The following is a 15,000-nucleotide window of genomic DNA, read 5'->3' as shown; positions in this document are numbered from 1 at the left end:
AATATACATGAATCTTTTGTTATCTTCCATCGCAAATGATATAAATGAAAGTATTGGTAACTTGATGAAATGACTGCATCTCTAGGAGACTTTAATAACCCCAATTACTCCAGCCACTCCTGGGGATCCACAAACATTGACATATTAACCAATAACTTTCTTGACCAGGGGGCTCCACTCCCCAGACTCCACACTATCATTGTATTTCCCTATTGCCCTATCGCCTCGAAACCCCTGCCCACTCACCATGGGCATTTTCTCCAAATGGCATTTGTTTTTCTTGTAAATGCATACCAAAGTATTATGTGTAACTCAACTTTCTTATTATCTAACTGCAAAGGAAACACCTCATATGAAAAGTGTCATTGTCTGTCATTCTATCCATTACAGAAAAAGTTTACCATGTGTTATATGGCTGTGTGACACTGAAACTATTTATTTATTTTTCTTTACAGTTATTCATGGTATAATATGCATAAATCTATTTTTTCCATTGTAAATGCTACAAGTCCCTATGACTCCAGCTACACCAGGGAATCTACAAAGATTTCTGTATGACCCATAAACATTCGTAACCCAAGGGCTTTACCCTCAAACCTGCACCCAACTGCTGAGTAGTGTACTGTAGATTTTCTTTTTGACAGTGTCATTAGATTTTTCCAATCTTAGTGTTATCATTATGTAAATGGATACCAAATTATTACATACTGTGCAACTTATTTATTAACAAAGGAAATGCTATAGATGAAATGTTTCTCATATTCATCCTTCTAGCCAGATGGCTGTGTGAAACTGAAACTATACCCTTTTTTCTTGTAATTACATTGGCTATGTTTTGTCAAAATCAACAAACAATATCTGATCTCTAGTAGAAGACCCACAATCTGAACTACTTTTGGCTTCATATTAAGAAATCACCTCAATCTTTGTGCCTTAGGTGCTCCAACAAAGACCAGCAGACCTCTAATGCATGGCTTTTGCCGAGATAGAGCAATGGTTCCCAGCCTTTTTACACCCGCAAAATTCCAATACTTCCCCAACATCAGCTATTCCATTTGATATTTTTCAAACTACATATATTCAGGCAGAGAAAGAAAATAAATTAAATAATTCACAAATCTTTACAAACTTTATTTAGCTAAAGTTCGTACTATATTCCTTGAAGACATAGTTTTATAGTATATTCTTAATATAAAAGTTGAGAAACACATAACAGATTGGGTACAGTTTTAGTGCATGCTAATCAGACTTTCACAATTGAAAAAGTAATTGACAGATTTATGAAATATAAAAAGCTCTTTTGACCTTTATCCTTCATTGATAAGCAGTCAACTGATGCAGTTTTGTTTTAACTGAAACCGGCTCAGATTCTATCCCGTGAGAATATAGAGGATGATTGTTAACCTTAATGCTATAATGCCATGAAGCACACTTCACCATATTAGTTAATTATAAAGTGATTGTCACAATTCCATGCCCTCTGGCATGTCTTGGTTCTCCATTAACTTGCTGCTCCTTTGGCTTTCCAAAAAGACAGTCTAAGGAGAACTGTAGATTTTGTTGCAGGAGTAGAAGAGGGATGATTTCAGTAACCCTTTACTGTTGGATATAAGTAAATCTGTCTACTCCTCACAGTCACATTTTTGACATTCGCAGAGTCCAATGCTCCTCAGTCCACCACCCCTCGTCCCAAATCTGTTGAGACCAATCTCTCACCCTGCTGCCTGCTGTGCAAGAATGTCTAGTGCTCTACTCACCTTTAGTTTAGTGTGTTTTCTTCAAACATACCTGCACAATATCAAAACCTTCACAAGCATCCTTGTCAATGAAACATTTGCAAACCTGTTACTAGAGACATGATGACTTTTACTCATAGTATTTTGAATGATACATCCAAATACTCTAGTTATAATAGTTGCCAACTACAAAAGCCCCAATGCTATATGTAGGTATGTATTAAAGTACTTAGTACTGATACAAAAAGAAGAAAATTGAGTATTAGTTATTTTACACAAGAAAAGATTATATCATATACTCCATTGCTAGTAATCTAATATTTTCCATCAGTATTGATTCCTACTACCATAGCAAGTGCTAGTTAGGTTTAGCAGATTGCTGTGTACATGCACTGTTCAATGTGATTTTGTTTAATTTGGCTTTAGAAGTACCTAATCACCAAAGCCTACCCAATCCCACCTGTTTACCCCATATCTGAGTCTCTCTCTCTCTCTCTCTCTCTCTCTCTCTCTCCCTCTCTCTCTCTCTCTCTCTCTCTCTCTCTCTCTCTCTCTCTCTCTCTCTCTCTCTCTCTCTCTCTCTCTCTCTCTCTCTCCTCTCCTCTCCTCTCCTCTCCTCTCCTCTCCTCCCCTCTCCTCCCCTCTCCTCCCCTCTCCTCCCCTCTCCTCCCCTCTCCTCCCCTCTCCTCCCCTCTCCTCTCCTCTCTTCTCTTCTCTTCTCTTCTCTTCTCTTCTCTTCTCTTCTCTTCTCTTCTCTTCTCTTCTCTTCTCTTCTCTTCTCTTCTCTTCTCTTCTCTTCTCTTCTCTTCTCTCTCTCTCTCTCTCTCTCTCTCTCTCTCTCTCTCTCTCTCTCTCTCTCAGGTTAGGCCAGGTAAGCCAAGTAGCTGACTCTGGTAACTAGTCACTTCTGAAGCCATCTTTATGTAGGAAAAAATGAATAAACAATAACACAGTGAACACACTGTGTACTCTCAACATCAATGTGATGATAACTTGATAGTCAAGATAGTGAATCTCTTTAGAGTATGTAAAATTTTACAGAAAAATTCAAAGGTATTCTTGAGTTATATGCAGATAAGTGATTTTAACCCATTGCTGACAGGCATGACCTGTACATATATGCTATGCCCACTGTGAGTTTACTTTATTAATTGTTTTTATGCATAGATGGCTACAGTTGTAATAAGTCACCTATGAGCTAATTGTGAGAACTGCCTGTCTCACCCGTTTACCCTTTTCCTTGATTTATGAAAATATTTTGTTATTTTATTTTGCTGTTACTAATGTTTATAACATTATAGTAATTATAATGTCTATAATAAAAATAACACCATTGATATTCATAGCATTAATTAAAAAAAAATGTTTTTCCTGCCAATTCAAGGAAAGATGAAATTAGGCAAGGCCACAAGGTTTACTAATTGACTCCTTTGTGGCTAAGCACTAGCAGAGCCATCTGTGTGCTGAGACATTAAAAAAAAAAAAAGAGAGAGAGAGAGAGAGAGAGAGAGAGAGAGAGAGAGAGAGAGAGAGAGAGAGAGAGAGAGAGAGAGAGAGAGAGAGAGAGAGAGAGAGAGCATAGCATTTTCCCCAGGGGCAAGTGATTAATGAGCATTTTTCAAATTATGTAAATTAAATGATCTACTTAACCCATTGGGTGTGGGTGACATTGACATCTTGCAATGAAAAAAATTAGCCAAGAGGCAGATGTCAGCAATGTATCTTCATGGAAAAAAGATATTGTCTTGTCAAGAGTGTTTCCAAGGATAAAACACTGTCCATGTGCAGAAGCCTATTCCTCCCCAACATTATGAGCAGTATAGAGTGTAAACTACCAGGAGGGCTAATATGGAGTCTGCTCGATGAAAAAAGTCTGTTATCATATTGATAACCATAACAAATGACAAATATAGAATTAAGAATATGGCAAAACTGAAAAGGGGAGGGGGGGCAGTAGTTTTGCAAAGAGGATGAAAGGTCCTAAGAGAGTCACCACTTAAGGAAGCCTAATCTTCAGATTTTAGTCTACACACATGCTGCAAAGTACACAGATCCAGCTGGTTAAATATCTCTCTTTACTGATAAAACATGTTCGGCCTTTTTTATGTATAGGTCTGTAATTCATATGGTCTCATTTTATGTATAAGAGTGTTTACAATACTCTTGTATACTTGCCTGTACATATAATTTCAGAGGCAAGTGAAAACATTTACTTTATTGACTAGCATATGTAGGCAATGTATAGACAAAAATAGCTGAGCATACACATATAGTGCATGTATTGCATTTTATACAGATGTGTGTGCTTGAGCTATCCATACATGAGACAGTGGTTTCTGGGGAAATGACAGTTCTAATTTATGAGTATCAAAAAATACAGTTTTGACATTTTAACTTATTTTTTATTTATTACTTTTACAGTGTCTCTGGAGCACATTACTAGATTGACACTAACACACAATCGCCTGACCAAAGTTCCTGCAGCCATCGCTAATCTAATCAACCTTGAAATCTTGAATCTCTTCAACAACATCATTGAGGAACTGCCAACATCCATCTCTTCCCTCAACAAACTCCGCATCCTTAATGTTGGGTAAGCCTACGTGTTACAATTGAGTGGATTCAGGAAAAGATTTTCATATTTTGTGTTTAGATGTTGTTTTCCAACACCATGTACTTGTTTATAAGTGGCAGAATTTCTTTAGATTTTGTTTGTGTTAATAAATAGATAAACTTATTGATATAATTAACTGATTATATATATATATATATATATATATATATATATATATATATATATCATGTGAAGGCAGCACACATTATCAAAACAAATGGTAATCTTCCTGTGATAGGTATGCTTCCTTAGATTATGTACATTGATTATATTTACTTATTAATTTTTTTCAAAAATTTTCCCACCTCCCAGAATGAACCGATTAGACGAGTTGCCAAGGGGATTTGGCTCCTTCCCTGTCCTGGAGGTCCTGGACATCACCTACAATAATATCTCAGAGGGAGATTCACTGCCAGGCAATTTCTTTATGCTTGGTAAGTTAAAGACTGGAAGGACTTTCATAGTTCTTCTCAAAGAGGAATACATAGAGTCCAGTCAGAATGATGGAGAGGGAAAATTATTGGGACTCCCAGTTCCTGCCTAATGCCATTAGGTCAATGCTTACTTATTGGTTTAGATGGGAGGTTATTTTGGCATGTAAATTTCACATGCAGATTGTACCAAGTCATGTTATTGGAAATGTTGACAGAGGAATTATTAATATTAATAGTATATACAGGTGCAGCTACTAATTATATACTCTTTTCTTCATACCAGAGTCATTGAGGGCACTGTACATGGGCGATAATGATTTTGAGTACATTTCTCCTGAAATCAAGAATTTGAAGAACTTGCAAATTGTAAGTTTTATTATACCATATTTCTTGATATTTTTAGATTTTAATGTCTTTTGCACTTTATTGGAGATTAAAACTTTTATACCTTTCTATTTAACAATCCAATTGTGTTGCAACATTAGAGTGCATGTAGAAGGTAAGCTTGTTTCAGCTCAGTCTCAATTATTCCCTACAGCTTTCCCTGCGAGACAATGACTTGATAGTGGTCCCCAGGGAAATTGGTGAGCTGACACGCCTAAGAGAGTTGCACCTTCAGGGAAATCGCTTGGAGGTTCTTCCTCCGGAAGTTGGTAAGAACCCTTCTATAATTCCTATTATGGAAAATATTAAAAGAAATAATATGTCAGTCACATATGTAGTAGAGCATATATTGAACCACAGGATGTAAACAGGAATAATTTTAGTAGTTGAGTCAAGTTGTGTAGTGAGAGTAACCATTCATCATTTTAAAACAAAGAATTATCATATCCAGGTCAACTGGATCTGTTGGGCACAAGATCATGTTTGCGTCTGGAAGGTAATCCCTGGGTGCCAATGATTGCTGATCAACTTCTCCTTGGACCTTCCCATGTGATGGATATGCTGCGCAATGAATCATACAAGTTGTAAGTGTTCATATGCAACTTATCATGGAACATTATGCAAGATAAATTCAGTTCATCCTTAATAGCTAATGGATTATGTGAAGTATTTTCTCCACTGAGATTTCTGTTTTAATTTTAGAAATTTATTTTTGTATAGTTTATTGTGCCTATAGTAAACCTATTTCTTTTAACCCCTTGCCACCGGGTACGACGGGTAGACATGTGCTATGCCCACTGTTAGTACTTGTTTGATTGTTTTTCACATAGATGGCTATACTTGTACTAAGTCACCAATGAGCCAGTTAGGAGTACTGCCCGTCTCGCTCGTTCACCCTTTTCTTTGATTTACAAAATATTTTATGTTATCTTATTTTGCTGTTACTAATATTAAAAAACATTATAATAATTATAATGTTTATAACAAAAATAACACATCAGGTAAGGTCTCAAGATCTCCTAATTGACTCCTTTGTGGCTAAGCACTAGCTGAGCCATCTATGGGCAGACATTTCACAACAAAATATAAAAATGGGCACAACATTTTCCCCGTTTTTTTGTTCATTTTCCCCGGCAGCATTGGGTAAAAAGGGGTCTGATATTGAGCTTCTTTAATGTCTGCCCTTCCCATATATTTAAATATATCTACATTACCTTTACAGTGTGTACCAGCGACACATTTCATCTGGAAGCCAGCCACCCCCAAAGAATTTTGAAGCCAAGAACAGGAAAATTTCAAGAAAGAGGGATGTAGCATAAGGTTTCCATGCACAAATAGTGCTCATCCTGCAGTACCTTGGAGACTTTACTTTCTGAAATGGATCTTCATTTATGTTCCAGAGCTTTATAATGCCTTAATACATTTAGCTTTAACATTTTTATTTAATTTTTTTAAAATATGCAATCAAAGTGTACATTGTACTGTTTTGATTTCTGGAATGCCTAACCTGCCATTTTAGGGAACACTTTCTCTCTTCTGTTAATAGATACCTTCTAAATGATTTCAAGTATGTCATTCATGAAAAGTAGAGTAATATACTTTGATCATTCAGTTTCATTATTGAATAACTAAAAATAAAGATGTATCAAGCAACTATAAGAATACAACGTTTAGATGTTGTTTACCAAAATCTAAATTTAGTTTGAACAAAATAGTGCCTGATATGAAATACTTCGTAATCCACAGGATTACGTTACAGGAAGATTGACAGATTCTCAGATACCTTGAGTTAAAACAATTTCTTGGGGCAATCCGTTCAGAAATTGGTTTTATTCACATGTTTATATAAAAAGGCATTGATATGTTTCAAACTTAAAATAATGATAAATGGTGACATTCTTTCAACAATAGAATAGTTCATGCAAATGTTCTAGATTCTTCTCTATTATTAGGTTTGTTTTTACTAATTGAATATACAGTCCAGGTCTGGTTTATATCCCAGTCATGTAAAGCAGTTCTAGAAGTATTCAAGGAATGCTAAAGTGATGTGATTAACGAGTAATGTTTCTTAACTTGCTAAATTTATTATTGATATATGTTGTGCTTAAATGGTGCTTTCATCCTAAATAAATAATGAATTCATGAAATCATCAAAACCTTTGGAAAGTTGCATTTACTAGAACTTTTAGTGCCTTTTACATCTTGGAAAAAAAACAAATTTAAGTGCCTTTTGTAAAAGATGTTAGTGATGCAAGGAGATTCCATTCTGGAACTTCTTTTTATATGGTCTATAATTTGTTATTAATGTAAAATTTTCTTAATCTTGTTATTTTTAAAATGTATCGGCATCATTCATGTACAGATTTAAAGAACTTTTTGTTATGTAAACATTGAGCTATAGTAATTTTTTTGTATGTCAAACTCTTCCATTTTACATTCAGTATTACCTGAGTCCACAAAATACAGCCTTATACCATTGTCATGTGGTATCAGAAATTACCACAGGATTAACAGTTATACCAAATGTGTTCAAGATAGTCTTTAATAATTAGTTGTTGGTTGTACCTAGTTATCTTGACTGAAATTATATGCTCTCTATTTTTAAATAAAGTTGTGAGAACACACAAATGCATCAAGGATGTTTAAAATTAATTCAGTTAGTAATTAAAAAGATGCCTATTCTGCTTGCAAATTTCCCTGGGAATCCTAATTCTTACATGGTGGTAATTGATATTTTATTGTTATCAATGGTTGTGCAATGATATTAGAATTGAATTATTTTAATGAAAGGTCAGAGGTGATACACCAGGTTTTACCATAAGACTACTGTCAATATATTTTCCATTTTCATCAGTATTCATTAATTTGCTTTTATTGTTACAATGTATTTTAATAATGCATAAAAACTGCCAAAGTAAACTTAATAGAAGATATTTTTATTTTATTGTCCATTATTATTAATTCCCTCCCAATCCTTTGCTTGTGGTGTCATTGGGTGCTTAGGTGGGGACTAAGGCCCTATGTAGGGCATCACCCCTGCCGTGGACCTCAGCCCACGCTTCAACTAATTTTGCAGTGTCTTTTCTCCCCCTTTCCTTTTCCTTCTTTTTATACCCTTCATTCCCACTTGTCCTTATCATTAACTTATTTTTACCCTTTTCACCACATTACTTTGTCATGATACTTTGATGGCTAGCACATTTGTTTGTTTTGACCATTAACCATTCTGGAAATCCACAAACATTGCTTTACTGAACTGAAAAAACTCCCGTAACTGGAGGCTTCACCCCAAGCCCCACTTTATTTTTATACACCATTAAAGACATGGCAGAATTTTTTCAATAAATAAATTATTAACAGTTTAAATTATTTGCTAGTGTGCAAAAAAAGATAAAAATGGCAGAGGAACAGACATTTTCCAGCTGTGTTTTGTGGTAAGAAAGAAAAACTGGCTGCCAGGGTTTGCCAAAGGTCATCCATTCATACCAGGCAGCAACTAGTTGAGCTACCAGGCAGACAGTCCTATCTGGTTGTTTTGCTTGACCACAGGTCCCCCCCAATCCCTTGGCCGTTGTTGTTATGGGGGGCTTAGGAGTTGGAGACTGGGACCCAATGCTGGGGAACTCCCCTGCCCTGGGACTCAGCCCTTAACTCAACTAATTTTACAGGGTCTTTTTTTCCCCTCCTGCTTTTCGTTTCTGTCCCTACCCCAACTCTACCACCATCCACTTCCTAAGGTGTGTGAGCCATGCTATAAGGATGAAAGGTTGACTTTGTGCCAGTCCTGAATGGCCTGAGGGAGCCATGGGCACGGTATTCCCGTTTATTTGCCTAGCCTTACCCCTCAAGGGGACCCTGAGGGGTGGACTGTTTCTCTCCCCAACATACTCCAGGCTTACCAAGGCCAATAATGAAGATGTTATACCATTATTAAGGGCAATGAGGCTAATGGAGTAAGACAGAGGATTAGTTAAAGGGAAAGGAGGCACTGGAGGGTGATTAGATCAAATGGAGGGAGGGTATCTGTGCTTCAGAGGAAGGAAGAGGAACAGTGCAAAAGAGCCATTATCCTAAGCGTGTGGCTGTACGCCGCAGTAGCATGCCAAAGTGCTCCGAGGCGCTGATTCGGCTTGATGTACCAAACTCCCGCGCTCAAAGTCGGCGCGTTGCCATTGATCGCCAGAGCGTAGTTTTTTTTTTAGTTTTCTACACCTGTCACCAAGGGGTTAAGAAAAGTGGACGGAAGAGGAAAAGGAAAAGGGAAGGAAGAGAAGAAAAGACCATGCAAAATTTGTAGGGTGATCCCCTACATTGGGCCTAAGTCACCGTCTCCTAAGCCCCCCACAACAAAAAGCAAGGAACTGGAGAGGATATGGGATGAAGTGGAAATAACTCTCAACCTCCAGTCAATAAACTTATTTGCTCCCTAAAGGTATGTATACATGCCATGTCCACAATTAAAGCTGGTTGAATCTGTCTACACACAGAAGGCTCAACATTTGCTTAGTTTCCTATGAGTCAATTGGAGATCTCACATGATTAACTTTTTTTTTTTTTTTTTTTGGGGGAGAGGAAATTATTTTCATTACTATTCCTCTAGGTAACAACATTGCAATAATAATGATAATAGTATTGCAAATAAAAAACATTTTTACCACAAATACAAGGAATGGGGGAAGAAGTAAGGTCAAGTTGTCTATATTAAGAATTTGCTCAGATATAAAGGAAAATACAAACAAACATATTCTCACTTCTTAACACTCACAAACATATATCCCAGCATACTTAAACACACAAAGTCACACTCACAAATGTACCATATAAAAAGATCCACTTTGTCAAAATTACCCAAGTGCAAAAAGGTAAAGAAAACAATGGTATACAGCATAATCTTTTCCATTCCAGTGTCTGGTTCTTTGTACATTCAGTCCTACATCTGTCTAGAATGTCCTACATACTAATTTCATCACAAGGGCAAATGTATTCCTCAGAATACATTAGACACATATAAACAAAACTAAACCATTAGTTGAAAACATAACAATATGTACTTAGGACTTGGTACAAAATTTCAACATCAAATATAATGGAGTAAAAAATTAAAACATCAATGCCTTGAAAATACAGCTGAATGCGATTTCATATCAACTATTAATTAGCCTGTACAGCAGCTTATGTACATGAGGTATTATATATAATTTAATTTAAAGGGTGGGCAGAGTTAATATACAAAATGCTGGATAAAACCTACGTCTTCGGCTTAGACAAAAGCCTCATACCCTGCATAAATGATACTAAAATGGAAAAAAGTGAGAGAAAAAAAGCAAAGAAAATCCAACAATCAACATGACTTCCAGCCTATGTCTGTTCTATGATTCTTCCTCATAAAAAGTCATAAAACTCCCAAAAGAAAGTTTCCTGTAAAATGTTAAACTAACTAAAGGTTTTCACTAGAATGGTGGTGATCTCAGAGAAATGGAAATTAACCCCACATGCATCAGCGGCAGTGTTTGAGTGTTTTGTAAATACCTATCCTTTTTTTCTGTATCTTTCTTATCATTCACCCCTCCAGCCCTAAAAAAAAGAAAAGAAAAAAAAAAGGAAAAAAAAAAAATGATATTAAACCTTAAATCACATTCAAAGATATTTAAGAAAGCAATCTTACACTTTAAAAACTGGTGAAATATGCCAAGAGTGTCTAAAAACTTTCCTTCTGTCTGTGTAATTAGTTCTTCGGCCTTCACAAAAGTGCCTGAGTCATTAGTCATTGCAACAGCAACCACCTTTTTACTGTGCTGATGGAAAATTATAATGTCATTCATATTGAATTTCCTTACTGTGTATAATGCAGTGGTGGTTGAAGATGATAGAAAATAATATTAATGATGAAGTACACAATAAATAAACAACAAAAAGGTAGAATAGATAAAGATATTATACAGTATTAAAAAACAAGATAAATCACATGAAAATAATGTCATACACATAATATCAATAGTATGCAATAGTAATGATAACATTAATAATACTAATATACAAATATAAATAATAAAGACAAGGATTCTAAAAAAATAATTACAACAGTAAAAAGAAAACAAGACCTTCATTACTGGCATTCCTAATTTACTCATTACATTTGATGTATAGAATGAACTTGCCTTTGCTATTTTTTTATAAATACTCCAAGAAAAAATATAAATACTGTGTACTATAAAAAAAGACAAGTAACCATACAGCATCAGTCAAAACGCACTACAAATAACACACTATGACTTTAATAACAAAATAGTGCACTTCTAATCATGAATCAAAAGATCGTAGCCAGTTTTGGATGCAGTGAATTTTTTATCAATCTTTTTTTTTTTTTTTTTTTTTCTTTTTTTTGCATCACTGTTATCTGTAGTATTTTAGTCTATCGAATGTGAAGATTGCCAGCCATAAATTTGTGAGGTGATACACAGAGACAAGAGAAAAATTTTTTCATAAGGGCTAGCAAAACAGCTTTATACTCAGTTTGGACGCTCTCCCTGATCAGTGTCACTTGTTGAATCATTGCAAGTTCTTCACCACTGTTCATCACTGGAAAAAAAGCATCCACAAAAAACATTCACTCTTTCATCAATTGGAGCGTCTTTGACTCTTCCCCTTTTGACAGAAGTTTAATATTCTTTGGTGTCATTTGGATCCCTCTTGAAGGTTGCACCATACTTGCTCATGTACTTTCGCACAAAGTCCTTGGTTTTATGTTTTACACTCTCACTGCACTCTAGCAGGTCTATGCTCTGTAGCTGCTTCAGTTCCTTCACCATTACAAAGTGGGTCAGCTGTTCAAAGAAAAAAGAATGATAACATTAGTGGAATATGGGTGCAACTTTGCACTTGACACTTCTATTAACAATGATTTTTTTTTTTTTTAATTCATCAATGATTATAAATGTGACATCTACCTTTCGAGCCAGGTACTTGAAATCTTCAGTGCAGGTGATTTTGCCTTCCTTACAGTCACCTCTTCTATATGGATTCAGCACTGAAACAATGAAGGTTGCCATCCTGGACCTGAAGCTGTCCTTGATCTTCCGTGCAGCTTCACTATTGTCAGCAATGGCCGAGGCTGCTCGCTCTTTGCTCTGAAACAGAGTTGTAAGTATACGGGTTACACTTCTTACCAAAATGCCAAATATTAACCCCTATGATCTGGATGACATGACGATCATGCTGTTAAAAAATTTGGCTTGAGGGGTGGGTGCCATGATAATGTGAACATGCTGTCGTGGAAAAATTTGGCTGTAGGCTAGGGACAGTTAACACAAACTTGACATTGTGAGCATTTTGGCTGAAGGCCAAGGTGACGGGAATGACTCACAATGAGTGCACAGAGCTCATGGAGGGTGAGTATACTCATTTGGCATTTAGTAAGGGGCTTTTGCATTATTTCTATCAATAAACAAGTGTGGCATGTACTATCCATGAGCTGTGACTGAAACAGAGCTGGCTCCAGGGAGGACACCTTTTCTATGCTCATTATCCTGTTCCTGGTTGCCATGACCAGCAGTGCAGGTTATATTACAGAAAATCAAATATGAAAAAAAAAATCATTAATAATCTTCCACTGAGTTACAGACTACCAAGAGAGATGCTTATGCAGAAAAAGAGAAAATAACACTGCACAGGGGAGGTCTTGTCACCACATACGAGGGTTTGTGTGTACCCAGCTTAGAAGCCGTGCACCCATCAGAGTGGCTGATCAAGTAAACCTAATGCTCGTACTTGGGGCCATGCGATGGCAGTGAAGTATCCAGATCCAATGGGTTAACAAGCAATTATAATTCAGTAATCATCAAATATCACATGAAGAAAATAAGACATAAAACTGTTGTCACAGAACAAATAAAGGCCACGAGAAATCAAATGAGTTATAATATATATAGTTATTATATATATATGTAAACATAAAAAATAAATAAATAAATATCTCAATAATACATATGCTCATGTACACAAAATAACATACAATATAAAATACAAGTTAACCCTTTCCAAATAATACATAAAATAGATAATTCATAATAACATCTAATATACAATGTATTTCATACAAAATCTAATACATTGTTATATAAATATAATTACTACATGTTTAACATAATGAACATATACACATTCAGATTTATTTTTTACAATTAATCAAATCAAGAAAATGAGCATATGATAAAATGAACAAAACAAAAACAAAATTAATGACCAATAAAAGAACAAGGAACATACAATAATACTTACTCAAGAAATCAAGTTATTGAGAAACCAAAGGAGAAAAACGAAAAATGAAACCAAGGAATCGGGCCAAATTCCCCAGTCCTGCAACCAACCCACCTTTACCTTTTCGCGGCCTTTACTCCTACTTTCATGGCGGTCTGCCCTGTCCGACCGGTCGCTCCTCTCTTTCCGCTCCGCCCTAGCTGACCGCTCACTGCCACCGTCCGCCCCCTCTCCTCGCTCCTTCTGCGAGCGACTCTGCCGCTCTTCCTGCCTTTCTTGCCGAGCTTCCTCACGCGCACGCTCCTTGGCCTCACGACGCTCCCGCCGAGCTGCCTCCCGATCCACCTCCAGAATGGGCTGCACCAATATGGAGGACAAGCAAATATTTGTTTATTCTAAATATTGAGAACAAGGCATTTTCCCTTACTAAGGATGAAAAAGTGAGGGTGATGAAAAGTACAGGAATACAAGGAAGAGATGGAGAGCAGGTAGAAAATTAAGAAAATTAGGAGGGAGAGGGAGAGGGAGAGGGAGAGGGAGAGGGAGAAGGAGAGGGAGAGATAGAGAGGAGAGGAGAGGAGAAGGAGGAAGAGGAAGAGGAGGAGGAAGAGGAGGAAGAGGAGGAGGAGGAAGAGGAGGAAGAGGAGGAAGAGGAGGAGGAGGAGAAGGAAGAGGAGGAAGAGGAAGAGGAGGAGGAGGAGGAGGAAGAGGAGGAGGACAAGGAGGAGAGGAGGAGGAGGAGGAGGAAGAGGAGGAGGACAAGGAGGAGAGGAGGAGGAGGAGAGGAGGAGAGGAGGAGAGGAGGAGAGGAGGAGGAGGAGGAGAGGAGGAGGAGGAGAGGAGGAGAGGAGGAGAGGAAGAGGAGGAAGAGGAGGAGGAAGAGGAGGACAAGGATGAGGACAAGGAGGAGGACAAGGAGGAGGAGAGGAGGAAGAGGAGGACAAGGAGGAGGAGAGGAGGAGAGGAGGAGGAGGAGAGGAGGAGGAGGAGGACAAGGAGGAGGAGAGGAGGAGGAGGAGGACAAGGAGGAGGAGGAGAGGAGGAAGAGGACAAGGAGGAGGAGGAGAGGAGGAGGAGGAGAGGAGGAGGGGGAGGAGGAGGAGGAGGAGGAGGAGGAGGAGGAGGAGGAGGAGGAGGAGGAGGGGAGGAGGAGGAGGAGGAGGAGGAGGAGGAGGAGGAGGAGGAGGAGGAGGAGGAGGAGAGGAGGTGGAGGACAAGGAGGTGGAGGACAAGGAGGTGGAGGACAAGGAGGTGGAGGACAAGGAGGTGGAGGACAAGGAGGTGGAGAACAAGGTATTTTCCCTTACTAAGGATGAAAAAGTGAGGGTGATGAAAAGTACAGGAATACAAGGAAGAGATGGAGAGCAGGTAGAAAATTTAGAAAATTAGGAGGGAGAGGGAGAGGGAGAGGGAGAGGGAGAGGGAGAGATAGAGAGGAGAGGAGAGGAGGAGGAGGAAGAGGAGGAGGAGGAGGAGGAGGAGGAGGAGGAGGAGGAGGAGGAGGAGGAGATGGAGGACGAGGAGGTGGAGGACGAGGAGGTGGAGGACGAGGAGGTGGAGGACGAGGAGGTGGAGG

General features: G+C 37.8%; 2 protein-coding genes across 3 annotated transcripts in view; one reads left to right on the top strand and one right to left on the bottom strand.

Annotated features, from left to right (window-relative positions):
- The window catches only part of LOC125026495 (ras suppressor protein 1-like), a 9,405-nt gene extending 1,306 nt beyond the window's left edge, over nt 1-8,099 (top strand). Inside the window, exons 2-7 of the mRNA XM_047614977.1 lie at nt 4,158-4,329; nt 4,663-4,784; nt 5,068-5,150; nt 5,323-5,437; nt 5,620-5,752; nt 6,391-8,099. Coding sequence (XP_047470933.1) covers nt 4,158-4,329; nt 4,663-4,784; nt 5,068-5,150; nt 5,323-5,437; nt 5,620-5,752; nt 6,391-6,487 — 722 coding nt within the window. The 3' untranslated portion in view covers nt 6,488-8,099. The remainder of the gene's footprint in view (nt 1-4,157; nt 4,330-4,662; nt 4,785-5,067; nt 5,151-5,322; nt 5,438-5,619; nt 5,753-6,390) is intronic.
- Nucleotides 8,100-10,048: 1,949 nt separating this feature from the next.
- The window catches only part of LOC125026494 (histone-lysine N-methyltransferase SETD2-like), a 36,741-nt gene continuing 31,789 nt past the window's right edge, over nt 10,049-15,000 (bottom strand). Inside the window, exons 14-16 of one of the 2 annotated variants that reach the window (XM_047614975.1) lie at nt 13,539-13,781; nt 12,116-12,295; nt 10,049-11,992 (exon numbers count right to left, since the gene is read on the bottom strand). In XM_047614975.1, the coding sequence (XP_047470931.1) occupies nt 11,828-11,992; nt 12,116-12,295; nt 13,539-13,781 (588 nt within the window). In that variant the 3' untranslated portion in view covers nt 10,049-11,827. The remainder of the gene's footprint in view (nt 11,993-12,115; nt 12,296-13,538; nt 13,782-15,000) is intronic. The other variant, XM_047614976.1, reaches the window with a different exon arrangement.

This window comes from Penaeus chinensis, chromosome 6 (genome assembly GCF_019202785.1).
Source record: "Penaeus chinensis breed Huanghai No. 1 chromosome 6, ASM1920278v2, whole genome shotgun sequence".
In the NCBI taxonomy this organism is placed as follows: Eukaryota; Metazoa; Arthropoda; class Malacostraca; order Decapoda; family Penaeidae; genus Penaeus; species Penaeus chinensis.
This window is presented reverse-complemented; position numbering and strand designations above follow the sequence as displayed.